At 38.4% G+C, this 24382-nt stretch overlaps 2 protein-coding genes across 3 annotated transcripts in view; one reads left to right on the top strand and one right to left on the bottom strand.

Moving 5' to 3' along the window:
- ift80 (intraflagellar transport 80 homolog (Chlamydomonas)) overlaps positions 1 to 1712 on the bottom strand; it is a 47009-nt gene extending 45297 nt beyond the window's left edge. The window contains exons 1-4 of one of the 2 annotated variants that reach the window (XM_055045564.1): positions 1696 to 1712; positions 1351 to 1534; positions 1177 to 1233; positions 213 to 431 (exon numbers count right to left, since the gene is read on the bottom strand). In XM_055045564.1, the coding sequence (XP_054901539.1) occupies positions 213 to 431; positions 1177 to 1216 (259 nt within the window). In that variant the 5' untranslated portion in view covers positions 1217 to 1233; positions 1351 to 1534; positions 1696 to 1712. Of the gene's footprint in view, positions 1 to 212; positions 432 to 1176; positions 1234 to 1350; positions 1661 to 1695 lie in introns of those variants that run through there. The other variant, XM_055045563.1, reaches the window with a different exon arrangement.
- A 227-nt stretch (positions 1713 to 1939) lies between these two features.
- Positions 1940 to 23866, top strand: smc4 (structural maintenance of chromosomes 4). The gene is given in 25 exon segments (XM_055045562.1): positions 1940 to 2305; positions 3538 to 3698; positions 4767 to 4886; positions 4889 to 4926; positions 5524 to 5715; positions 6750 to 6926; positions 9110 to 9274; positions 9609 to 9736; positions 9933 to 10073; positions 10449 to 10599; positions 14828 to 14992; positions 15133 to 15366; positions 15643 to 15828; positions 15944 to 16105; positions 16210 to 16435; positions 17487 to 17563; positions 18207 to 18359; positions 18531 to 18657; positions 18893 to 19082; positions 21156 to 21300; positions 21428 to 21601; positions 21690 to 21872; positions 22796 to 23028; positions 23155 to 23338; positions 23580 to 23866. Coding segments are annotated over 24 exon segments (3867 nt in total). The 5' UTR covers positions 1940 to 2305; positions 3538 to 3547; the 3' UTR covers positions 23745 to 23866.
- Positions 23867 to 24382: the final 516 nt, after the last annotated feature.

The raw sequence follows: 24382 nt of genomic DNA on the forward strand, positions 1-24382 counted from the left end.
GTGCGCAAGTACCGCTATGAATATAAGACGAAACATATTAGGTCATACAAAAAGAAAAAAAAAAGAGTTACAATTTAAGAATTTGAGTCACAATTGAGAGCTCTGACTAAAACCCATGTATTAATATTTGTCTTATACCAATTCAAATAGATTCTAATTTTTAGAAACAAAGACAGCCTGCAAGAAAAATTTTAAAGAACATAAAGACTTACCATCTGTGCTGGTGAGGGCAGAAATGTCCCCCTGGGTCTGCTTCTTGGCACCAACGGTTTTGGGGAACCAGTGTAGATCAACAGGGTAAATGTCATCTGGCAGCCGAACCACCAGGCCGGTTTCATTGGTGAGCAGGTTCCATTTGAGGATCTGATGGTCCTCACTGCAAGAATACAGCTCATCTGCTGTGGTCCAACCAACACAACTGACAAGCTCCTTATGTGAAATGCTGTTAAGAACAAACAACCCAAGTACATTATTAGGATTTGAATGAAAGAGTGGCTAATTTTAGGAAACAAACTGATTTGGTAAAGTGTTTATAAAGTTTTCATTTGGACCACAGATAAAAACCAGAAAATAAAAACTATAGCGTTTTACTGGGTAGCAGAGTCTTTCTAATTTACTATACATGTCACTACTATGCAGAACATGAATGCCTGAGACCTGAAATATGTACGAAACCAATATTTCGGCCAAGCTATTTATTGTTATAGCAAAATGTCAAAGAGTGATACAGCAACAGTAAATGTGATTTTCTATGTTGTGTGACTCTAACAGGTGGGTAGAAAGACAATGTGGATAAGATAACTACATCTTCTTTTTTCTTGTTTTAACCTTGCTGAATGCCAGTGAATATACAAACATGTATATGTTTTGTAGTTAAGATGGTTACAGGTTTTCTACATAACGGCTATAGGCTAAATTTAAGACTTTTTACACTACATTCACAGTCACCTTCTTGGAACCTTTTATTGATGGGTTTTATGCAATTGTTAAAACCCATTAATTCAACATAAACCCAGTAAAATATACACTTTTATTGACATGGAAGCTAACAAGAATGTTTTGATATTATTTACCCATAGAAAATAGTACAAATCGTTTAAAATTATGATCCGGCGCGCACATTTCAGCTTGCAACAAACTCAAAAACACAGAAATGTAATAACATCACATAAAGGATATGTTTTGGTTCCTTCAGCAACGACGTCTTCAGTCTCATTTTTACTCTTTTGTATCCTAAAGGAACAAAAAAAAACACGAATGGTAGTACGACTGATAAACTGCTAACATGAAGCAGTTAGCTCAACGAAGCTCTGAAAGTAACAAAGTACACGAGTAAAGGCATCAACATACCCTGTTAATAGTGCGACACAGCCGTTTGTGTGCGCCGACAGCCCTAACGGTGAAGCAGGTGTGCAGTTGCTAAGGTAGCTGTCACCGTTGCTAACGCGTATCCTGCTGGTAGCCGTCTTCAGAAACGCACAGCCGTCACTGTGACGTTATCGAATTTACTGCAGGACAGTAAACGCCACACGTGCTGTTCAAGAAAATAATGCGATAAATCAATGCAGTACAAAGCAATCCCATCCTTTACCGAGCAGTAATATTTACGAAATGGGCTAACTTTTGGTAGCCATATAATCAAGAGGAGAAAAAGCTTTGAAGAAAAAGTATGTTATCGCGAGAGTTGTAACTCACGTCTCTGCACTCTTGACATTTTCATATATTTAAAACTATAGATACGTTTTATTAAGTAATTCGACTTAATTACGCCCAGACAAATCTCTCTCTTACGTTATTCGCTTGTTCAGTAAGTTTGATGCAATTTCATATGCATACATTAACTGTTCTGAGAGGCGGGTCAACTGTAACCAAGCAACCGTTTGAATGTTCCAGAAAATAACATTTTCTTTTAATCTTCACTCTTAAGTTTTGACCAAACTTTTCATTTTGAAGAAAGCATTTGCTATCTTTTTTTCATTCTTACACCGGAGCTCGGTCTGTGAACATAAAGGGTGTAAAGAGCTGCGTCGTTGGCTCCGTCCCCTTTTTTGAATTTCGTTTTTCTGCCCTGCCCTTTCGAACGATCCATGGTGCCTTGCGTCAGTTTGTAACGAATTTGGTTTGACGGCGCAGTTTAGGCGCCATTTACAAGATACAGTTTTCAAATGGGAAGCGACTCGGAGTGATACGGGGCTGAATTTTCTGCATTATTTTCGTCGAGTTTTGGATTTTCTGATACTTTTTTGAGTTCACAGTTTGCAACAGATAGGAGGACCTCTGACGGATCGTGCGTATAACTTAGAAGGTATTTAAGGATACTTTGGTGGGGAGTCATGAGTTGGTACCGTCTATTTGCTGGAACCACAACACTTTTTCGAAGGGAAACTTGCCGTTGGGAACGTTTTATACTAAGTTTTAGCACTAGCAACTCTAGAAATTGACGGGGAGGCTATTGCGAATTTTAATGTGTTGGTTATTTTTTAGAACAGTCATTTTAGCGAGATATTTTTGATCATACTTTCAAACTGTGAAACATTTTACGCTATTGAAGTAAGCAATATTTTTGACAGCAACGAGCGTTACTGTGTTTACCGTCGTTTTAGGCTGACCTGCAAGTTAAACTGGGCTATTTTGTTATCTTAGACTCCGCTTCGATATTTCACATCAATTAGCTTTAGCTGCTAACCTAACTTTACCATTAGCACCGCTGAATAGCATGATGGACCTAATGCTAACATGCGAAAACTACGAAAAAGCCAGCACAAACGAGCTGCTTCTTTTTTAAAACGCGTGGTTAAAATTTAAATTTATCGTTGCGCTTAGGTTTTATTAGTTCTGTGAATATGCATCTTATCACAGGGGTTAGGTTAGGTTAGGTTATTCAATATTTTACCTCCACCCTCCACCCCAGCATAAAAACTCATGGGACTGAAAGTTAATATTACTGTCAGTTTGAGAAATCCGTTTAGCTTGCGCAGAAGTGGACACGCAACATAGGCGTTACATTGACTCCAAGGGAACGATTTCACCTTATTTGCATAGAAACTATCGAGCTTTCAAGTTCGCCATATTAACTGTATTATTCCCCACTTCTTCTGCTTTGTACAACTATGCGGTGCACATACAGTGGGGGAGAAAAAACCCCCACTGTAGATGCAGACACAACACGTTATTGAATGAGTTTTTTTTTTTTTTTCCTTCAAAGATTTTACAGAAACTTGCGATTTTTCCCCCTTATATACATTAGGGATTCGGCTTTTTTTTTGTCCCCCAAACAAATCTGCGCAACCTTATTCATCCTAATATTTACCAGAAACTTTTACTTTGTTGTGTCACTGTGTTGGCATATGAATAAATGGAGCGATAAGCAAGTAAAGGGGCGGCGGTAAAGATCTGGCTGTGGCAAAGATAAAAAACCTGACAGAATAGCTCCAGTGACCGACTATAATGGGAGTTTGAAGATTGACATGCACACACACACACACAAAAACTCGCTCATGGATATTCCTTTTTTTTCCCCTCCAATGGCCCCTTCAGATTTCATATCATGCCATCTAAAACAGCAAAAACCTCCACTGCTTCCAAAAGGGAGCCAAAAAGGAAAGGGCTGCAGCCTAGGGATGACTCTGAGGACGAGTTGGATGTACCCCCTCAAGAAACCAACTCCAATGGCCAAGAGGAGGCACCGCCGACAACTGGCAAGTAACAAAGGCTGTTTTGGTGTCTCTGAATCCAAATAAGTTGCTCAGTCAATTGCTTTGCGTGTGTTGCTGTACTGGTGAAGGCCAATTGGCTCAGCTGTAATGCTTTTTTTTTTTTTCCCTCCTTCTTCTTCTTGCGAACACGTAGTTAGAATGGGCTGATAGTTTTTTTGTGTGTGTGTGTGTGTCTGAAGTGCTCGTCATAAATAATTTGAGGGATGATTTTGTTAACGACGATGGTGCTTCTTGTCCGGATGTCTCCTGCAAACGAGGTAGTTTATTTCGAAAGATGAAGTGTTTTTGTTTTTATCAAGTAAAAAAAAAAAACCCAACAACAACAACAAAAAAATACAATGTTATCAATATCAGCTCATTTCGGTGCTGTTTTTGGAAAAGTTTTACTTAGGATGGCTTGAAATGCGTTACTCTGTGCCTGTTTAGCTTGTATTCGAGTCACAAACATCGACTCATTTTGCTTGTTTATGCTTATGTGAGCACAATAGATTTTTTTTTTTTTGGACAGGTCGTTGTGGCTTGCTCTGGTGGCAACATAATGGTTTGAACGATATTGTTACCTCCCAAAAGAGGACTTCTGTTGGTCTTGGTGTTTTTAATTCCAGTCAGAAATGACTCGAACTGTGACGTTTTTGATCGGGACACACTTTAGTTATTCATCATCGACCGAGTGACTGTGGCGCATCTACTCCGCTTGTCGCGGGGAGCATTCGTGTAATAATGTGGGTTCATGGTCTTTTCTGTATTTTTTTTTATTTATTTATTTAATCATTATTTTATTTCATTTTTGTTTCGCCTTGTGCTTAATTTCGGAACAAAGGAAAATAAGCCCTGTCAACTTTCTCTCTTCGGTCGTTGTTTCACTCGAGACTTGCTGCGTGTGTTGTGTTTGTTTGTTTTATTTGTATGTGTGTGTGTGTGTGTGTGTATGCGCGCTCCTCCACCCCTCCCCCAGTCACCCACCCCGCCACCCCTCTTCTCTCTCCACCAACACCACCTGAAACGACTCGCACCAGAAGAATAAAAAGTTGTACTTTTGTTGTGCCACAGATCCGTCTCAGGGGGAAGCTACTGAGGCGGTTGATAGTCGAAGTTTGGAGGAGATTCTCGGCAGCATCCCTCCACCTCCGCCCCCAGCAATGACCAATGAACCGGGCGCTCCTCCTGATTTTTCTTTGTCTTTGCTCAGATTCTGGGGCCTTTTCACAAGGTATGACCAAACATGGATGTGAAGCTTTTTTTTCTATGTCTGGCAGGGCAAAACTGCTGTTTGATAGGATCACTTGTGTTAAATGTCAACCTTACTGTTTTTTTTTTTTTTTTTGTCTCCGTCTTATTTTATTTCCTGGCTCATTTTTTATTTTTAGTTGTACTCTGTTGTTGAATACATGCTAATATTTAAAACACTAGAAAAGAGTGCAGTTTCATAGTGTTTGACTATATTGGGGGGAAAAAAAATAAATAAATAAGTGAGAAGGTCACAATCCTCCATTTTGATTTTGTTAGTGAATCTCTCAAACAGAAGTGATTTATTGCTGTTCCCACAGTTCCATTTTAATTATGACTTTCTTCAAACCTTTGCCTTTTCACTGTATTTTGCTCACACAGTTTTTGCTCAGACTGGGTTTTAACACATGAACCCTTAACTACACTCACAGGGAATACTTTCAGTATCAAAGATTTACTTAGATAAAATGCTACCATACGTCTCTAAAAATACAACCTTCACACTGTTTGTTGCTGATGTTGTGTATCTTCATATAATTGATTTCTTATATTTTTATCTCCTTCCTTACCTGTCTCCCAGCGCTTTTCCTGCATCATTGGTCCCAATGGAAGTGGAAAGTCCAATGTGATAGATTCAATGCTCTTTGTGTTTGGATACAGAGCTCAAAAGATCAGATCGAAAAAGCTCTCAGTGCTGATTCACAGCTCTGATAAACACAAGGATGTGCAAAGCTGTACTGTGGAGGTGCATTTTCAAAAGATTATTGATAAGGTATATTTATCTGCATTTCTTTCACACTGAAACAACATATACTCATTTCATACATTTCAGTATTCAGCCTGAGCTGAAAAACTCAATCAGGCAAATTATTTTATTTCATTTACAGGACAGAAATGATTGTCAGATTTTTACAAATATTATTCATCAGATGTCATAATATAATCGCCACTCATTTGTAACATTAGTGACTAAATACAAACTCAAATCAGTCTTGAAAGCTACAGTTTACACCCCCTCATGCTATATTCACCTCACATCGCACTAGTTACTGCCTGTGTTTTCAATTTTTTTTTAATTATTATTTTTATCTTATTTAATTTTTAATTAACAATTTGCTGACACAACTCAAGTTATTGCAGTGTAAATATTTTCTGTGAAAGGGAAGATTCAAATCAGATCACAATTTCCTGCTAGAAAAATCTAAACGGTATTTTTTTCACATTTAAAAATATAATTTTTTTTTACTCTGCCTTTGGGAGCATAAATAATTCTGCCCCTTGCTGACCTTGCTTTGAAAAAGAGCATTTTACTTCACAAGTGCTGTAAAAATCCAATCAAATTGTTAAGCTCATGATTTAATTTTTTTTGCGTTCCTCCTCCCACAGAAATGCTGTTTCTGAAGTAAAAGTAATTTTTTTAAAGGTGGTGTACACAGCCTGAAATACAAGCCCTGTTTTCAAAAGTAAAGAAATTTTAGGCACGCTGCCAACTCTTTTGTTGTGCATTTGCAATCTCCTCATTTCACTGAACATATTTAACTTCTGTAAATGTGACATTGCACCAATATATTTTTATTAATTTTTTTTAAAATTATTTTTCCCCAACACATTACAGTTGCTTGTCTACATCTCTGATGTTTTTGGAAGTTTTAAGCCTTAATTGTCTCCAGTGTTCTTCCCTTTGTAACAACCAGTGATTTTTGTGAGTGCTGTGAATTGTAAAGCTGGATGTTTAGAGCTGTTTGAGTCTCTCCTTAACTTTTCTGTTCTGCTGCTGTGTCTTCTGCCCCTCCCCCCCTGAGCCAGGAAGGAGATGACTACGAAGTCGTCCCTAACAGCAAGTTCTATGTTTCCAGGACTGCCAACAGAGACAGTTCCTCTTTTTACCATATCGATGGCAAAAAGGCCACTTTCAAAGAAGTTGGCACTTTACTCCGAAGCCACGGTATTGATCTAGACCACAACAGATTTCTGATCTTGCAGGTAATTGTATTTTTAATTTTTTTAATTTTTTATTTTCATCCTTCTTATGACCATCTTTTTGTTTACCAGTCCTTGTGCCTCATCCCATTTCCTGGTGAAAGTTTTAAAATATTATTTTATGCCCTGCCTGTCTGTTTGTGTGTGTGTGTGTTTCGGGGGGGTGAAATAACCTGTTGCACTGGAATTGGAAAGAAGAGAAGAGGAGAGTGCTCTGCCATCCCTTAGACTGCTATAGCAGCGCATCATGGTTTGAAACAATGTGAAAAAGGTGCGAACCATTATTTGCTGCTTTAGAATTTTAAGGAAAAGATACGATTTGATCAGCTGACAAACATGTATGTGAGTGTTTGAAGAATTTTCCACTATGTGAGAGAGTTTTTGTTTTGGGGGGGCGGTGAGCCACCAGTGGAGGACAGGTTGGAGCCTCCCTTTTTCATGTACCTGCCACACTTTAGCAGCACGTAAATATTGGTGTGTGAGGGAAATAAAGCCAATATTAGCAGTGCTGCTTCAGGGTGGCAGGGTAAAACACCCTCCACTGCCATGGCTCTCATTTTCTATTTTTTTTTTTTTTTTTTCTACTCTCTGACATAAACTGAATTCTTGAAAATAATATTTTCTTGTTTAATTATTTATATATTTTCCCCATGTGTTGTTTTGCACTCACCCTGAAAAAGTTCACATGTTACACTCCTACCCCTGCAAAGTGTATTGCATCTGACCTGACTGTTATGACTGATCAACTAAAGGCACATGATTAAAATTTAGTTGTATTTGGTTTCTTTATTTTATTTTAGTGGTGAACTTTTTTATTATAAATTTTTTTACCTTCAATTTGAGCATGTCCATTTTTATTCCTCTTGTTTGTTTCTGTCGGTGACACAGCTGCATGACTTTGGGTAGAGGCTTAAACTTGGTCTTCAAGGTCACCTCACTTTTCCAGGCTTCTGGTAAATAAGGGGAAGCTGTCTGGTTTGTGCACTGATCAGAGGAGAGGATGATGTGGGGATTCCCCCAACACCCAACTCTTTCTTAAAGCTGCTATTTCTCTCACAGAATAAAAAAGTATTTGATAATGCATTCTTTAAAAAAAAACTTTCCAAAATTGAGACTCTAAAAAGAAGCATTTCACAAAAAAAATCTAAATATTATTAATTGACATGTTATTTACAATAAATAAAAATAAATGCACATGTCCACTCCAGTAGAGTTGCACTGGAGAGCTGAGGAAGTGTGTGTGTGTAGTTTTAGAGATGTCTCATTTTTAGAGATGCACCACTTAGCCAGGGTATGGAATTGGTCCATTTTTTTTGCTGCTTGGTCCCATTCTTTGACTGGCTGCTAAAATACAGAATTTTTTTAAATTTAATTTTTTTAATAATTCTATTTTTCTCTCTTCTATTTTTAGAATGCGTCAGAAATAGAGAAATCTCCCTTATTTGGTCTATAAACAAATCCACCAACTACATATATTTAAAAAAAAATTTTTTTTAGGTTGATTTAAAATATGAAGTCAGAAATTTATGCTTTGACACATGATTTGATATAATCGTGTAACTCCTAATTTTGTTAGTTTTGAAGCTATTTCCACTTATCAGAAAGATTTGAGCACATCTTTTGTCTCTTCTGTGTGATATTCTTCAAAATAAAATGAATCAGACTCGATGGCCAGAGGTTTTAATAAACCAAAAATTGTCATCGGCGAGGAAAAGCCAGATCGGTGCATTGCTATTCATTTTGCAAAAACTATATCTATTTTTATGACAATTTAAATGACTTTTTCAATCATCACTGAAAATTATTATTGGTGGGTTGCTGTGATATTTTAGCAGTCATAACGGCATATTTTATGTTCCACAAATGTAATCATATAATTTATCCCTTCACAGTTGGAAATTTTCAGTGGCAGGATTTTTTTATTAATTTTATGTTTTTTATGTGGAACTGTCATCTTTCTGTATTGTGTAATGTTATTTACACATTGGTGTACTCTTGAAAATTTTCTGTGGGAGAGAGTTGTCTCTCTGTCTTAAAAATTAAAAATACATGTGCATATATATAGTATATAAAAAGATTGGTGCTTTTTTGTGTATGTTTATTATGTTAATTTTAGTGATTTTTATGCAGTCCTGTTGTGAATCGGTGTGTGCCTTTTCCAATCTGCTCTTGTGGGCTGTGTGTAGGGTGAGGTGGAGCAGATTGCCATGATGAAGCCTAAAGGTCAGACGGAGCATGATGAGGGGATGCTGGAGTACCTGGAGGACATCATTGGTTCATGCCGTCTCAAAGAACCGATCCAAATTCTTTCTCGCCGCATCGAGCTGCTCAATGAGCAAAGGGGAGAAAAGGTGAGTACACTTGCGAGGGGCGTAAAGCTGCATAGCTTAGAGGTGAACAAATAAAATAATAAATATAAAGGCACTCTTTATTTTGTGAGATGGCTCTCATTCACTTTGATATTCAGATATAAAGTATTACTCAAAAGTTAAATTACACCTACTCATAAATGAGCCATTTATTTAATTTAATTTATATACTGCTTGCACATAATTATTTTTATGTGACTCTGGTATAGTTTCTGCTAGCCTAATTTCATTAGACCGCAGAATTAAGAATTTTCCTCATTTATTTATTTAACTTTGTCTAGAAAAGTATGTTGTTTTTTTTCTTGTTCTGTCCTAGCTGAATCGAGTTAAGCTGGTAGAAAAGGAGAAAAATGCTTTGGAAGGGGAAAAGAATAAAGCCGTGGAGTTCCTCACCTTAGAGAATGACATCTTCAAACATAAGAGCCAGATCCACCAGTACTATGTGTGAGTACACCAGCAGCACCTCTGTGCTCCAGTCAGGACAAAATATGACACAAAGAAGGACCAGCAAGAGCTCTGCGGGATTATTATCTAATATCTTACCATTATGAAGTGTATAAATAGAAAAAATAGATGTTATTGTATAATTTTATTTATTTATTTTTTTAAAGCAAATTATTTGGTTTCTGTTTGCATTTAGTCATGATCTCCGAAAACGTGTGACTGATAAAGAACAGGAAAAGCAAAAGATCTTGGAGGAAACCAAAGAGCTCACTGAAAAAAATGCAAAGATATCAGAAGAGATGGAAAAAATGAACAAAGAGCTCCAAAATGTGGAAAAGTAAGAAATCTGCTTCTTCTTTTTTTTTTCTTTAACTTGCTTCCTCTGTTATTAATGTAACCAGGTTAATGTACTAAGTAACATTTCTGTTCATTTAGGTCTTTATTTGCTTGTTCAGACATTTAGTGGAATTCATCAGCACTTTGAGTTTCTAATTTATGTGAAATTAGTTATTTATAAAGTAGTTCGCTTTGACACAGAGTAGTAACATGAGTTATTCCCTTAAAGGAACTTAAAAAAAAAAAAATTGTTACAGGAACAAACTGTTGTCCCTCCACCCCTATTTATTTTTGTTTTTTTAAAGGATTGGTTTTGAGAGACATACAACTGATTTGAATTTAATTCTTTAAAAAAAAAATGCTTTTCCGCCACCAGGAAAAAAAATAAGATCAACAAGTATATTGAGACCCAGAAGGGAAAGTTCACCCAGCTGGACCTGCAGGATGTTGAAGTGCGTGAGAAGATTAAACACTCGAAGAGCAAGAACAAGGCACTGCAGAAGCAGCTGGAAAAAGACCAGAAAAAGGTGTGTTGGCCTTTAGGTTGCAGCAGATCCAATGTAGCATGCAGTTCATTGACTTTATCTCACTTGGCTTTAGTGTTTGCTGCTCTGGAATAGATAAGTTGTGTCACTCTGACAGTATCACTGCAGGCAGCAGCAGCACAGTTCAGAGGCACTCAGATAGTGGATCTGACTGAGGCGTGTAATTTTAGCCTTTTGTTTTCTAAATTTACCCCACACATTTAATTAAAAAGTAATGCTGAGACAGCTGTGGCATTACTGGGGTTGGTATGTGTTTTTGGTTATGGCCCATGAAGAAATAAAATAAATTTTAAAAATGTGTCAGAAATGGAGCCACAAGAATTTTGGTGTTTACTGTTTTTGTTGCTCAGATGTAGAGAAATGGCTTGTTTGGAGGGGGATAGTAATGCCCCTCGTGAAACATGCAACTGTCAATCATTTTTATTTATTATTACTTTTTTATTTAAGGATAAATGTAAACATTTTTTGTATATATATATTTTTAGGCAGAATCCGGTTCTCTTTAAGGAAAAAAAAATTCTTGTACTTGAAAAATACAATTTTACTAAGTATTTTTGGTCTAGCTTCTATCTTAGTACATCTAAAATAAGTCAAAAAATACTTGCAAGTAACTTCTGCAAGATATAGGGTCCTTTTTTAAGTCAGTAATTCTTGAATAGAGATGAAACAGTACCAGTTTGACTGGCAGATTATTTCACTGATTACATGGGTGAAATGTGTTATCAGTGAAATAATCTAATGAAACTTGTTCTTTTTTAGCAATATTAAGGAATTATTGCTTATTATCTCAAGATAAGCTCCTAAGTTAGATGTAATTTTGCTTTGACTTATTTCAGATGTACTAAGATGTTTATACCAGAATCTGCACCAAAGTTACTTATTAGGATTTAGTGTTTTGCAGTGTTTTTTTTTGTTTTGTTTTGTTTTTTTTTTGTGTGTGAAAACTTGTGCTTCTGAAGAGATACAGTTGAATAAAAACAAAAAGGCTTTTTAATAGCTTATTTATGACAGTATTTCGTCTGACTATGATACAAAAAAAGCAAAATAGCAGCTTTTCTTGTCTTAAAATATGGATATTTTTACTCACTAATATTTGCATCAATATTCCTTTTTATAAATTACAGTAATGGTGAAACAAGTACTCTACAAATAATTCTTTATTTGAAAAATTTTCTTTTCAGCAGTGTTTAAAAAAAGAGATGTTTTATATAATTGTTGTGATTTCATTAAAGTGATATTGTCAGTGGAATAAAATAAAAACTAATGTGAAACTGTCAACGAGTTATCAGACACTAGGGGGCTGTGAAGCTGCACAAAGTGAATCTGGGTGTGTGCTTTGCTAACCTATTTTTGTCCTGATGGATTAAACTGCCTATCCTTTTATTTTTGCAACATCGCTGATCCAAATCATTTGTCAGGCTTTGCTTCAGGGACGTATAGCTGAAGTTTTCTCCCAGCTCTGAAAGCCTTTTCTTCTGGAACTCTGCTGGTCAGAGGGGGAGCTGGGCAGAGGCAGGCTGACCTCTGGGGAGCAGTGTTCTGCTGTGTGGTAGTCAACTATGGCCTGGCTTGTGTAACACTTCCAGCAGCCACATTCACATTTCACCCACAGTTAACCCTACAGAACATAAACTATATATGCAGATGCCAATTCTTGCTTTGTTTCAGCTCTGCCAACATGCAGACTGTTGTGCCAGTCTTAACCAGGGCTTGTTTGGTCTTTGTGTGCTTATATCTGATTACATGTGTGCTCTCGGTCTGCTTTAGAATGCATTGTATAGTAGCTGGGGTTTTTTTTATTTTATTTTATTTTTTTTATGTGCGTCTTTTTTTTTTTTTTTTGTTTTTTGTTTTGTTTTTTTGTCTTTTCTTTTCCCCTTTCCCCTCCCAATGGGACCTCCTTCTATCAAATTCATTCCAGGTCTTACACCACATGAATAAATGGAGAATCATATCCTGTGGTTTGCTTGCTTAATGGTCCGAATTGTGATCCACAGACAATTAAACACACTCCTGGTCATGTTTCTTAGAGATAACACTTTCACAACAGGTAGTAATCTGAGCTTTATGTATTTGAGTTTATAAAATGGGATGCTCTGACTTTAGTTAGATCTACTACAGGCAAAATCTTAAATGAAATCCTACCACAATTAAATGCTTCCCTTTTTTTTTTTTTTTTCCTTTTATGTGTAACAATAGTAATGCTATCATAGAATAATTGCAAAAAAGCATATATGCGAGTCAAATGTTAGTTTTTAAATTTTGCGTGTAGTTTTAAAATATCTACCTTAAATTCCAACTGATTCTTCTAATATTTATCAAGTTTTTATTTTCATTTTGGCTTTCTTATTTAGGCAGCTCTGACTAATCTACAAACTGCACTTGTTGTATGACTAAATTCTTAATTTCTTGCTTATTTTGCCTCAGGCATCGTCCGAGGTGAAGAGGGGAAAAAAAGTTGACATCATAGTTGCAAGATCAAAGTGAGTCATTGGGACTCTAGGAAACCTCAAAGTGTAAATACACAATTTAGTGGCCTGGTTTCAAATTTTATCTCATTACAGTCAAAACAAGCTTGGAAATTAAATTTTTTTATTATTTAAATATTTGTAATTAAAGCTAATGGATAAAAAATAGAAATTGCATGCATCTTAGACCAAAAAGGTCCTTACTAGCGTTACATCTATTCAATTTCTTATTTGTGTTGTCCATCAGTACTGTACTTTAAAGTATTTTCATATGAGCTGGACATTTTCTTGCTTTTGGATGCTGAGAACAGTATTATATTTTTCCATCATATACAGATTTGTGGCAGGCAGATTCCTTATCGTCGCCTGTGCTTTTTTTTTTTTTTTTTTTTACCTTTTTCCCCTCTTTGAACTGAACTTGCATGCATATTATCTACTAACTACTAAACACCCTTTGTAGTTTTTGCATCATAACTGCAGCAAATATGTGTATTCAACAGACTAAATGTATAGGCAGGTAACCGTGGAGATGACAGATGCAGTGCCATGTGTGTTAAAATCAGAGGTTGTGCTCCAACACCTCTGTTGACAAGATGTTATATGTATCACAATAATATATAGGTTATCATTTGATTTATTTTAGCACTTTAAAAAAATCCAACTAATTATTTTTTTTTAACATTTAGATTATTTAATAAAGAATTGTGGGTCTGCTGTGGCATAATGAAAGCCAAGGTTGCTTTAGTAGCCGCCTTTAGCTCGTCTCCATTGTTGGGTCTTCCTCTTGACAGTACTTTAAGATTTCTGTGGTTCACATCGGGGGAATTTGCTGGTGGTCAATCATGGTTATACCATGGTCAGTAGACTGGAACTTTTGGCAGTGCTGGCAGGTGCCAAAGCCTGCTAGAGAATGAAATGTGTGCATCTCCATAAAGCATCTCCACGCTTCCCTAACATTTGTGGATGGACTGCTGCGCTGATGATGGCCTTGATGAAACCCCGTGGACCAACAGCAGAAGGCGAACCGGCACCCCAAATCGACACAGACTGTGGAAACATCAAGCAACATGGCTTCTGTGCCTCACCTCTCTTCCTCCAGACTCTCTTGGAGCTTGACTTCTCAAAGTTCAAAATTTACTTTGATGAAATAAGAACTTCTGAGCACTGAGCAACAGTCTAGTCCTTCTTTTTCAAATTTTTTTTCTTATCCCAGGTAAAGTGCTTCTAATGTTGCTTTCCAAACCCTGTCAGGTTCCACCAAACTCTTGAATGGGCTTTTGTTCACAGTCCTTACAAGACAGCAGATTTTGCTGTAACTTTTGCACTTTTTTTTCTTTTTTTACCACTCTTATTTCTCTCAACTTGACATTGCTTTGATACAGTAATATGAAGAGACGAGTTCTTCAGCAGGAACTTGTGGCTTACCTACTTATTGAAGGTGCGAAACTCACTGGACAACTTTCAAGTCGAGTCTTCAGATGATTACATAGGCTGTAACATTTCTGTATTGAATTTCTTTCTCATTTGTCTTACATGCTATTTTTTTAAATAAAACTCAAAATTTGTGAGACTTAGTTTAGGGGTTTCACTCGTTACAAACAAGAATTGACAGGAAAAAAATGGCTTGAATCATAACATTCATTGCTTCATCAAGTGATACTCACATTTTGAATTGAGAAAACTGTAAAATTGACTCAGTCTACTTTATTTGTTCTTTATTTGTTGTTTGGCTCATTATTCAGCTGGAGGAAGTGCGAGGCATACCAGCCAGCAGTGAGCAAGCCATCTCTGAAGCGACGGCCCAAAAAGAAGTCCTGGAGAAGCAGAAAGCGAAAGAAGAAGAAAAACTGAAAGTAGTGATGGAAAGTCTGAAGGAAGAGACGAGCGGCTTGCAACAGGACAAAGAGGTGTGTGTGTCTGTAGTTGCAGATGTGCTGACGACTTGGCTGAGGTTACCAGAATAGCTCTGCATTATTATCTGTTAAATGAAATCTTCAATTGCTCTTATACTCCTTGTTTGTTTTTTAAATCTGCTCTTACTTCCCAGAAAAAAGAGAAAGAGCTGATGGAACTCAGCAAGGCCGTAAACGAGACCCGCTCTCAAATGGACATCGCTCAGTCCGAGCTCGACATCTACCTTAGCCGCCACAAGACGGCTCTGACTCAGCTGAACGCGGCCAAACAGACACTCCAGACGACCTCAGATACTCTGCAGGAGCGACGGCCCGCCATCAAAGACCTGCAGGTCCAGATCCCCCTAAAGGAAAAGGAGCTCAAAAAGGTAAAATGATCGACAGAAAAAGCAAAATCAGCGTGAAGGCTTAAAATCAAGACCTCAAAATATTTTAAATAAATAAAATAAGTCGGATTTAAATAAGTTGATCACACATTTTTGAATTTTGTCATGGCAGCACTATTTAATCTCCCCCCCCCTTTTACATTCCTGTCTTAAATTTCTGGCACACTAGTCTTAAGAAAGTCTTAAATTTGAGTTGGTGAAACCTGCAGGAACCCTGAGAGAGCTTCCGTTTTACTCACTCTCCATGTTTCACTACAGGACCAGGAAGAGTTGGAACAGCTGCTGAAGGTGGATAATGACACCAGGCACGTGGTGAGAGAACTGCAGCAAAAGGTGGACGAAGTCAAGACCTCCCTGTCCTCCAATCGCAGTCGAGGAAAAGTCTTGGACGCTCTAATGCAGCTCAAGAAGAGCGGCAAAATCCCTGGAATCTACGGAAGACTGGTAAAAACCTGTTTACACTTTACAGAAAACCTTTTTGTTTCTGTTTTTGTCATTATTCCTGCATTTGCTTTTCGTAATCATACTGTAGGGTTTTAAGAGTTTTTGGTGCCCATAGGGAGATCTTGGAGCCATCGATGAAAAGTACGATGTGGCCATTTCATCCTGCTGCGGCGCTCTGGACAACATCGTGGTGGATACGATCGACACGGCTCAGAAATGCGTCACTTTCCTCAAAGAGCAGAATATCGGCGTTGCCACTTTCATCGGCCTTGACAAGGTAATGTAACTCTTAGAAACGTCAGTCGGCTTGCCTTTAGGATTCTATAAACTTAAACAGGGTTTTGTTTCTCCTTTTGACTGCTTTTAAAAAAAATGATTTAGATGAAGGTCTGGGAGAAGAACATGACTTCCATTCAAACGCCCGAGAACAGCCCCCGTCTCTTTGACATGGTGCGGGTAAACGACGAGAGGGTCAGACCAGCGTTCTACTTCGCCCTGAGGGACACCCTGGTCGCTCAAGACATGGAGCAGGCCACCAGGATGGCCTTCCAGAAGGACAAACGCTGGAGGGTGGTCACCCTGAAGGGGCAGATAATTGAAATGGCAGGTTTGTGAGATTCATCACTCTTCCGTGGATTCCTGTCCGGCTTTTTTGGGGGGGGAGGAGAGGACAATTTGTAACCACAACTTCTACTGGTGTTAACAAATGTTAGAAGTTGACAGGAAATAAATAAAAACACTTGACAATACCATAAAACACAACTGTAATGTCATAAAAAAGGCAAATAAAAAATAAATCATCGATATGCAATTCAATGCCATTACAATCTGAGCTCTAATATCGACTTAGGCATGTTTTTATGTTTTAATATTTAATTTATCCATAAAGTTCTCCTATGTACATTCTCTTTAACAATACTCAAAGTCTGAGTGACCTTTCTGTTTTTATTTAATTAGGCAATGATAAAAAGATCCAATTTTATCTTTTGATTTAAATTCTAATGGCCTGAGCTCAATTTGGTTGATTCACAAAAAGTTAGAGGTAAGATTGTATATCACCGTATTTTATGTCATAATGGGGATTTTATATGTTTGCAGCTTATTTTATAGTCAGGAGTAAAAGGCTTTAAATCAAGGCTGTAATCAGAGTATCAATTACTGTGTTCTATAAAAAAAAATACATAAAATATGAAAGTCAGTATGAAATTCTAGAAAAAGAGTTGCAGAATATAAACTATTTTTTTGGTGCAAACTACATCATAATAATTTAAATAGAAATGGATATGCTAGCTTTTTCAGATTAACAATCTGAAGTATTTAATGTGAAAGCATTTGCTCCGTATTTTTGGTATAATGTTAGGATTGCAGTTTAACTAAAGTATTTTTGCCCTGATGATCAAACCAAAACAACTGAGTCTCCTTGTCTTTGTAATTATACCTTCTTAAATTCATGGAACCCATATTTCTTCATCTACATTATTACAGGATAACATAAATTAACTTTAAATCATTTGTAAAAGCAGCCTTTTGGACCATTACAATGCAAAGTTTTGCCATCTTATTACAGCTTGTCCTTCACAGACTGCGATGGGATAGTTGATAATTGACTCTCAGGCTAAGTTTTTGTTTCTCATTCTTGTTTTGGTTTTGTTGCACAGGAACAATGACTGGAGGTGGAAGAGTCATGAAAGGCAGGATGGGGTCTTCTATTGGCCCAGAGGTGTCCCAGGACGAGGTTAGTTCAAAACATGCAAATAAATAAAGGTCACATTTTCAGCTTAAACATGGCATTTTAGAAAGCAAAGAAGGTAAAAATAAATAAAAAAACACTAACTTTTGAATGGTTTGATTTATTTCTGATCCTGATTTTGAATGAAGTCCAGTTTCCTCGCCTTAAAGGCGGAGAAAATGTTGGAGGTTTTCAATCGAATTGGTTAAGTTGTTTTGAATCGAAAGAGAAATAAAGGCATAATGTTATCTCCATTTATTTGGCCTTCGTTTGCGTCAAAGTACTTGCTGTTGGTTTGGATTTATAGTTAGAAAGTATTGGAATTTAATTCAATCAGAAGCTGGCCATTAAACTCTTTTATTATTGACTTTCCGTCTTATTCAAACTGATAATGCATATTATACATTTTTCTATACAAATTAAGATTTTTTTTATTATTATTTTGTGTCATTTGCTCTTTTTTTCCCTCTCTCTATTACTATCTGGAACGATATATTAGTGACACTGTGCTCTTTTCGCTCGTCTTCAAGTTAAATAGTGTAAGCTTCATAAACGAGTCCAACTGGGCAGCTTAAGTGCACATGCCATGCGTGTACCAAGTGTGTCCTCCATCACAACAAAACGTAATTTTCCATGTGTGTCTTTACAGCTCGACCGTATGGAGAGCAGGCTGAATGAGAAAGTGTCGAAGCTGCACGGCTGCCAGGAGAGACGGCTGCAGTTGGAGGAGAACGTCCAGCGCCTGCAGCCTCAGCTCAGAGAGATGAAGAACACGCTGGAAAAATACACAAACAGCATGAGCGTATGACACTTTATGCACCGTTTGCCTCCTTGTTTATGCTTCATTTATACTTCAAATGATATCAGTTGCCTACATCCAGGCTTACAAATAAGTGGTTTTTACCTAATTAAAGAAGTTTGCTCAGAGTTATATTTTTTTATTCCCCCCCCCCTCCTCCTCTTCTCCCCTCAGAGTCTGGCTGACCAGGAGACTCACTTGAAACTTCAGATTAAGGAGCTTGAAGCCAACGTGCTGGCAGCTGCCCCAGACAAAGCCAAGCAGAAACAGATGGAGAAGAGCCTGGAGGCATTCAAGAAAGGTAGGAACTTGCATAAACTGTAAAGAGAGGTGCTAATTGTTTTATGTCATTATAGCCTTCCTCATGTCAGATTAAAACTTACCTTCTGGAAAAATACACTCTACCCTTTAGTATATCTTCAATACAGAGTAGATTTTAATTTAAATAGATTGTCTTAAATTTGAATGCCAAAATGTTTCATTTCCTTTTTCTTTTTTTTTTTAAACTCCCCCCTCCCCTCCTCCTCTCACATTAGACTTTGAGTCAGCGTCCAGTAAGGCCGGAAAGGTGGAAAACGAGGTGAAAAGACTCCACAACTTGATTGTTGACATCAACAGCCACAAACTGAAGGCTCAGCAGGATAAGCTTGACAAGATCAACAAAGAGCTAGACGACTGCTCCTCCATCATCACCAAGGCCAAAGTGGCCATAAAGACGGCTGATCGGTAAGGGAAGGACACCCGTCCATCCTCACTGGGGAAATATTAAAGATGAAACAGTCTGGCTTCTCCCTCTTGGGTTTTCTTTGAGGTTGGTGATGTCAGTTCTGGTTTTCTGTGTAAAGACTGTCAATTCATTTATTTAATACAACAATCAAGTGCAACAAATATGTACCATGGAAGAAAAATAAAGATTAGTTGTAGGGCCTACAAGAGAGTGATTATCAAAGTAGAGATTTTGGTAAATATGCATTATTAATATTTGTGTTTTGGCTGATAACCCCATTTTATATATATATATATATATATATATATATATATATATATATATATATATATATATCACCATATTTATTATACATCACCGTATTTATTATATATCACCGGAGTTATTCACCGAACAGGCCCTAAACACCAGAGCAATAGAGGCCCAGATCTACCACACCAGACAAGACCCAAGGTGTAGGTTGTGCAAGGAGGCCCCTGAGACAGTCCAGCACATCACAGCAGGGTGCAAGATACTGGCAGGGAAAGCGTACATGGAGCGACATAACCAAGTGGCAGGCATAGTGTACAGAAAACATCTGTGCAGAATATGGACTGGAAACCCCGAGATCAAAGTGGGAAACACCCCCAAAGGTGGTGGAGAACACCAGAGCTAAGATCCTGTGGGACTTCCAGATCCAGACAGACAGAATGGTAATGGCGAACCAACCAGACATTGTCGTAATGGATAAACAACAGAGGAAAGCCGTTGTGGTAGATGTAGCAATACCAAGTGATTGCAACATCAGGAAAAAGGAGCACGAGAACTGGAGAAATACCAGGGCCTCAGGGAAGAACTGGAGAGGGCCTGGAAGGTGAAGACCACAGTGGTGCCTGTGGTCATCGGGGCCCTCGGGGCAGTAACCCCCAAACTGGAGCAGTGGCTACAACAGATCCCAGGAACAACATCAGACATCTCAGTCCAGAAATGTGCAGTCCTTGACACAGCCAAGATACTGCAGGACCCTCAAGCTCCCAGGCCTCTGGTAGAGGACCCGAGCTCAGAGGATAAGAACCACCCGCGGTGGGTGAGAAGGGAATTTTATATATATATATATATATAATGTCTAAGATATAGAAAGTGGCTCCTAGTGGTGATTTTGTTGTTGTTGTTTTTTTTTGTTCTCACATAGAATTTAATCTTGGTAATATAGAAGTTATTCACGGAGAACCTTAGGCTTTGAGACCTCCTAAAGTGACGAAATGTTAGGAATAGTGAGGACTTTTAGTGAGTCTTAATGATGCAGTAGGTAATTTTTAAGATATACAAATCTGCACCATACAAGTTTATGTTCCTGTGTGCTTCAAAAATGTCCTGCCTGAGACATTCCCTGGTTTAGCAGGTTTGGCTCAAAGGTTTGATGCCGTTTGCCCTTTAATTCAGTTTTGCAAAGTTTCATCATCAAGACACTGAATGCAGTCTAGATTCTATGATTGGTTCATTTTTATTAACTGCTTATTTGCTTTTTTTTGTTTTGTGTATCAAACGTATCAGTCTAAACTGGACATTATATATGCGTCTAAAATAGGATATGGTTTGATATTTACTTTAAGTTTAAGACGGTGTAATTTGTAATATAAGGTGATTTTTATTTTATTTTTTTCCCTTTTTCTTGGTCGCACTCCTTCCCAGTTTGGCGGTTGGTGGTCATGAATGCTCCATTAAAGTTAAACTAACCCCCACATCAACTTTTGTTTTTGCTGACAAACTGTCTAAATAGGTTACTTAGCATTTGTTCAGTTCAGCATTATTAAAACCATCTCACTGCTGGCCTCTTTCGGTCTGATGGCGCTTAGGCAGTTGAATTTTCCTATTGGTTGCAGCAGCATGGCTCGGTGAAACTTCGTTTGGATATAGAAGCAAACGTGTACAAAGTTAAAGTGAGTAGCATCTAACCAGAGCAATACAAACGCCTTCCTTTCTGAGGGCCAGTGAAATGATTGTCACTGATCTGGTCTGCTTTAGCTGTTGCTCACTTGAAACTGTCAACACCGCTGGAGAAACGTCTAAATCCTCTTCCGTTTGTCTTCCAGAAACCTGAAAAAGTGTGAGGAGAGCTTTGCTCGTGTGCAAGCGGAGCTGGCAGAGAACGAGACGTTGCTGGCTGAGCTCACAGAGCAGCTGAAGAAACTGGAAGACGAGGCAGGAGAGATCATGAAAGCCTGTCACGAGGCAGAGGTTGCTGCTCGCCATTTACGTTATTCGTATCAGGACATCTTAAACCTGCCGGGGGAGTGCTTCTCTCGGAGGACATCCTTAGCATCAATAAAACTGATTTACTCTCGCTTTGGTTCGGCTTGTGTAGGCCACTCTGCCTGAGGTGCAGGAGCAGTATCAGAACGTTTCCAAGGAGATCAAGGCCCTGCAGCAGCAGGAGCACGCGCTGCAGGAAGAGTCGCTCAACGTTCGGCTGACCATCGAGCAGATAGACGCCGCCATCGCCAAGCACAACGGCAAGATCAAGTACTGGCAGGACGAGGTGAGTCGCATAACTAAAGCAGCACACAGCTGGGGAACAACCAGGCTCCCTGTTGTCTTTAATAATGCCTGGTTTTTTTGTCTTCCAGAGCACCAAGCTGTCCCTTCACACCATTGAGGGCCAGCCAGCAGAGGAACTCCGTGTCTTTCCCCCTGCTGCGCTGGAAGCCATCTCGGATCCAAACGTCCTGGTGAACAAGATCAGCATGTTGGAGAGCCAGTGCAGTCAAATGAAGCCCAATCTAGGAGCCATTGCAGAGTACAAGAAGAAGGTACACTCAAACACTCCAAGGTGTCCCGGTGGTCTTTGTTGGTCGGGGCGAAGGAGGACTCCTTCTCATGCCTGAGAGAAAATATATTTCTAGGCTCTCTGCGTGCTTGAAAAGTCTTAAATTCATGCAACTAGTTATAAATCTTAAATTTGTAAGTTGGCTTCAAATATATTACAGTATTTTCTGGATTATAAGTTGCACCAGCCATAAAATGCATATTAAAGTAGAAAAAGACATATATATATATATAAGTTGCATTTTGGGGGGAAATTTATTTGATAAAATCCGACACCAAGAACAGACATATCATCTTAAAATGCAATTTAAAATAAAAATAGAATAGAGGCAACAGGCTGAATAACAGTATGCTAATGTTACATGACACACAAACAACAAACATATTAAGAGTTATTCAGATAACTATAGCATAAATAACATGCTAACAAGTTTACCAAACCACTCGTCTCTCCAAATCACTAAACAACATCGCAGGTAGAAGATGTGGCGCTTCCTCTTCTACGTCAGACTCATCGTCAGTCGCAGTTCCAATTATTCCAGCCTTTCTGAATCCTGACAGAATGGTTTTGTTGTCACTGAAGCCCATGCGTTGACAATCCATCCAATGACTTCCAGGAAAGTTGCACGGCGCATTCTCCCTGTTGCCATGAAGCCGTGCTCTCCATCCATCCGAGCTTTGTGTGTCCGTCAGGAGCGACGGTGGCAGGTCAATGTTGAAACTCGACACAAAAGTTGCGCATTTTGAAACGTTTGCGTCCCGCTGCAAGCCCACATGTGCAGGTCCACGTTTTCACTGGCACGAAACTGACCGGAGAGGAGAAACCCGAGCGCTAACGGCAGGCTTTGTTTTTACGTCGGCGTAAGACAAACTAACGCGCGTCACCTCCGACGCTTTGTGTCACCAGGAGGAGCTGTACCTGCAGCGCGTCGCCCAGTTGGACGAGATCACAGCGGACAGAGACAGGTTCAAGCACGCCTTCGAGGACCTCCGTAAGCAGCGGCTCAACGAGTTCATGACCGGGTTCAACATGATCACCAACAAGCTGAAGGAGAACTACCAGATGCTGACGCTAGGTGGGGATGCAGAGCTGGAGCTGGTGGACAGCTTGGACCCGTTCTCTGAGGGAATCATGTTCAGGTAAGGGAGGATTAAAAAAAAGAAAAAGAAAGCAGTCGAGACTTTATTGGTGCATGCTGGGATTTATATGTGATGTTACAGCGCCATGTTTATTTATTTGACGTATTTTGTTTTTATTTGTTTCAGTGTTCGTCCACCAAAGAAAAGTTGGAAAAAGATCTTTAACCTGTCAGGAGGGGAGAAGACCCTCAGCTCTCTGGCTCTGGTGTTTGCGCTGCATCACTACAAGCCCACCCCGCTGTACTTCATGGACGAGATCGATGCCGCGCTGGACTTCAAGAACGTCTCCATCGTTGCCTGTTACATTTATGTGAGCACAATCGGGCTGCTAGTTTACTTTAATATTTTTAAAGCTTTTATGATTCGTTCTTCATAGTCGCATCATAACTTTTTCTTCTTGTGACAACAATGTCACTGTGTGACTGCAACAGAATGATCCTTGAGCTTTAAAGGGTGTAAACGGAGAGAATCCCGACTGCACCGAGAAATGATTCAACAGTAACTTTGTATGCCTAAATAAATAAAACATGTTTCTTTTTTTCTTTTTGCAGGAACAGACAAAGAACGCTCAGTTCATCATCATCTCCTTGAGGAACAACATGTTTGAGATCGCGGATCGTCTCATTGGCATCTATAAAACGCACAACACGACCAAAAGTGTCGGAATCAATCCCAAAACAATCGTGTTCAGAGAACACGATGCCATCACAGCATAAAAGCCAACTTTGTCGTTTTCTTTTAATGTTCTTTCATAAACCATGTAAATATTTATACTGTCCTTTCCAATAACGTGCTGCTATTTCTTTCTTCTGAAAAATTAAAGGGTTTTTTTCATGAACTTCTTGGTGAAATTATTTTTAAACAAAATGGAAGCACTCCAGAGCTTCCAGCTCTTTAAATCATGTTCAGGGGAAAACGTCCATTTAATGTGAATGCTTTTTACAGTATTGGCTAAATTCTCAACATTTCCAGCTATCATGATTTACAATGAACTGAAATGTTACTAAAGGCAAAAAGATGTTTTGACCTCTTGAAATCTGATCCCTCGAACATAAACAGTTTATCACTGATTTGACAGATTCAGAGCAGCTTTTGCTATGCAATAAGTTTTTTTTTTATTATCATTATAGCTCACTTTAAGGGCTGGAAGTCAGAAATCCATTGGTAGAATATAATTTTTAACCAAGTGTGTAGGGACTCAAACTGAAATGTAGAACATGCCACCAATGTAAAGCAGATACATGTCGATCGCGATGGAAGCGCCATGCAATGTCTAGGAAGTGGCTGCAGTTGTAAAATGTTAACTGAGAGATTAAGTGTAACAATTATTTATTGTCTTTTTCTCAACTGTCTT

This window comes from Poeciliopsis prolifica, unplaced genomic scaffold (assembly GCF_027474105.1).
Source record: "Poeciliopsis prolifica strain line A6 unplaced genomic scaffold, Auburn_PproV2 SCAFFOLD022, whole genome shotgun sequence".
Taxonomy (NCBI): domain Eukaryota; kingdom Metazoa; phylum Chordata; class Actinopteri; order Cyprinodontiformes; family Poeciliidae; genus Poeciliopsis; species Poeciliopsis prolifica.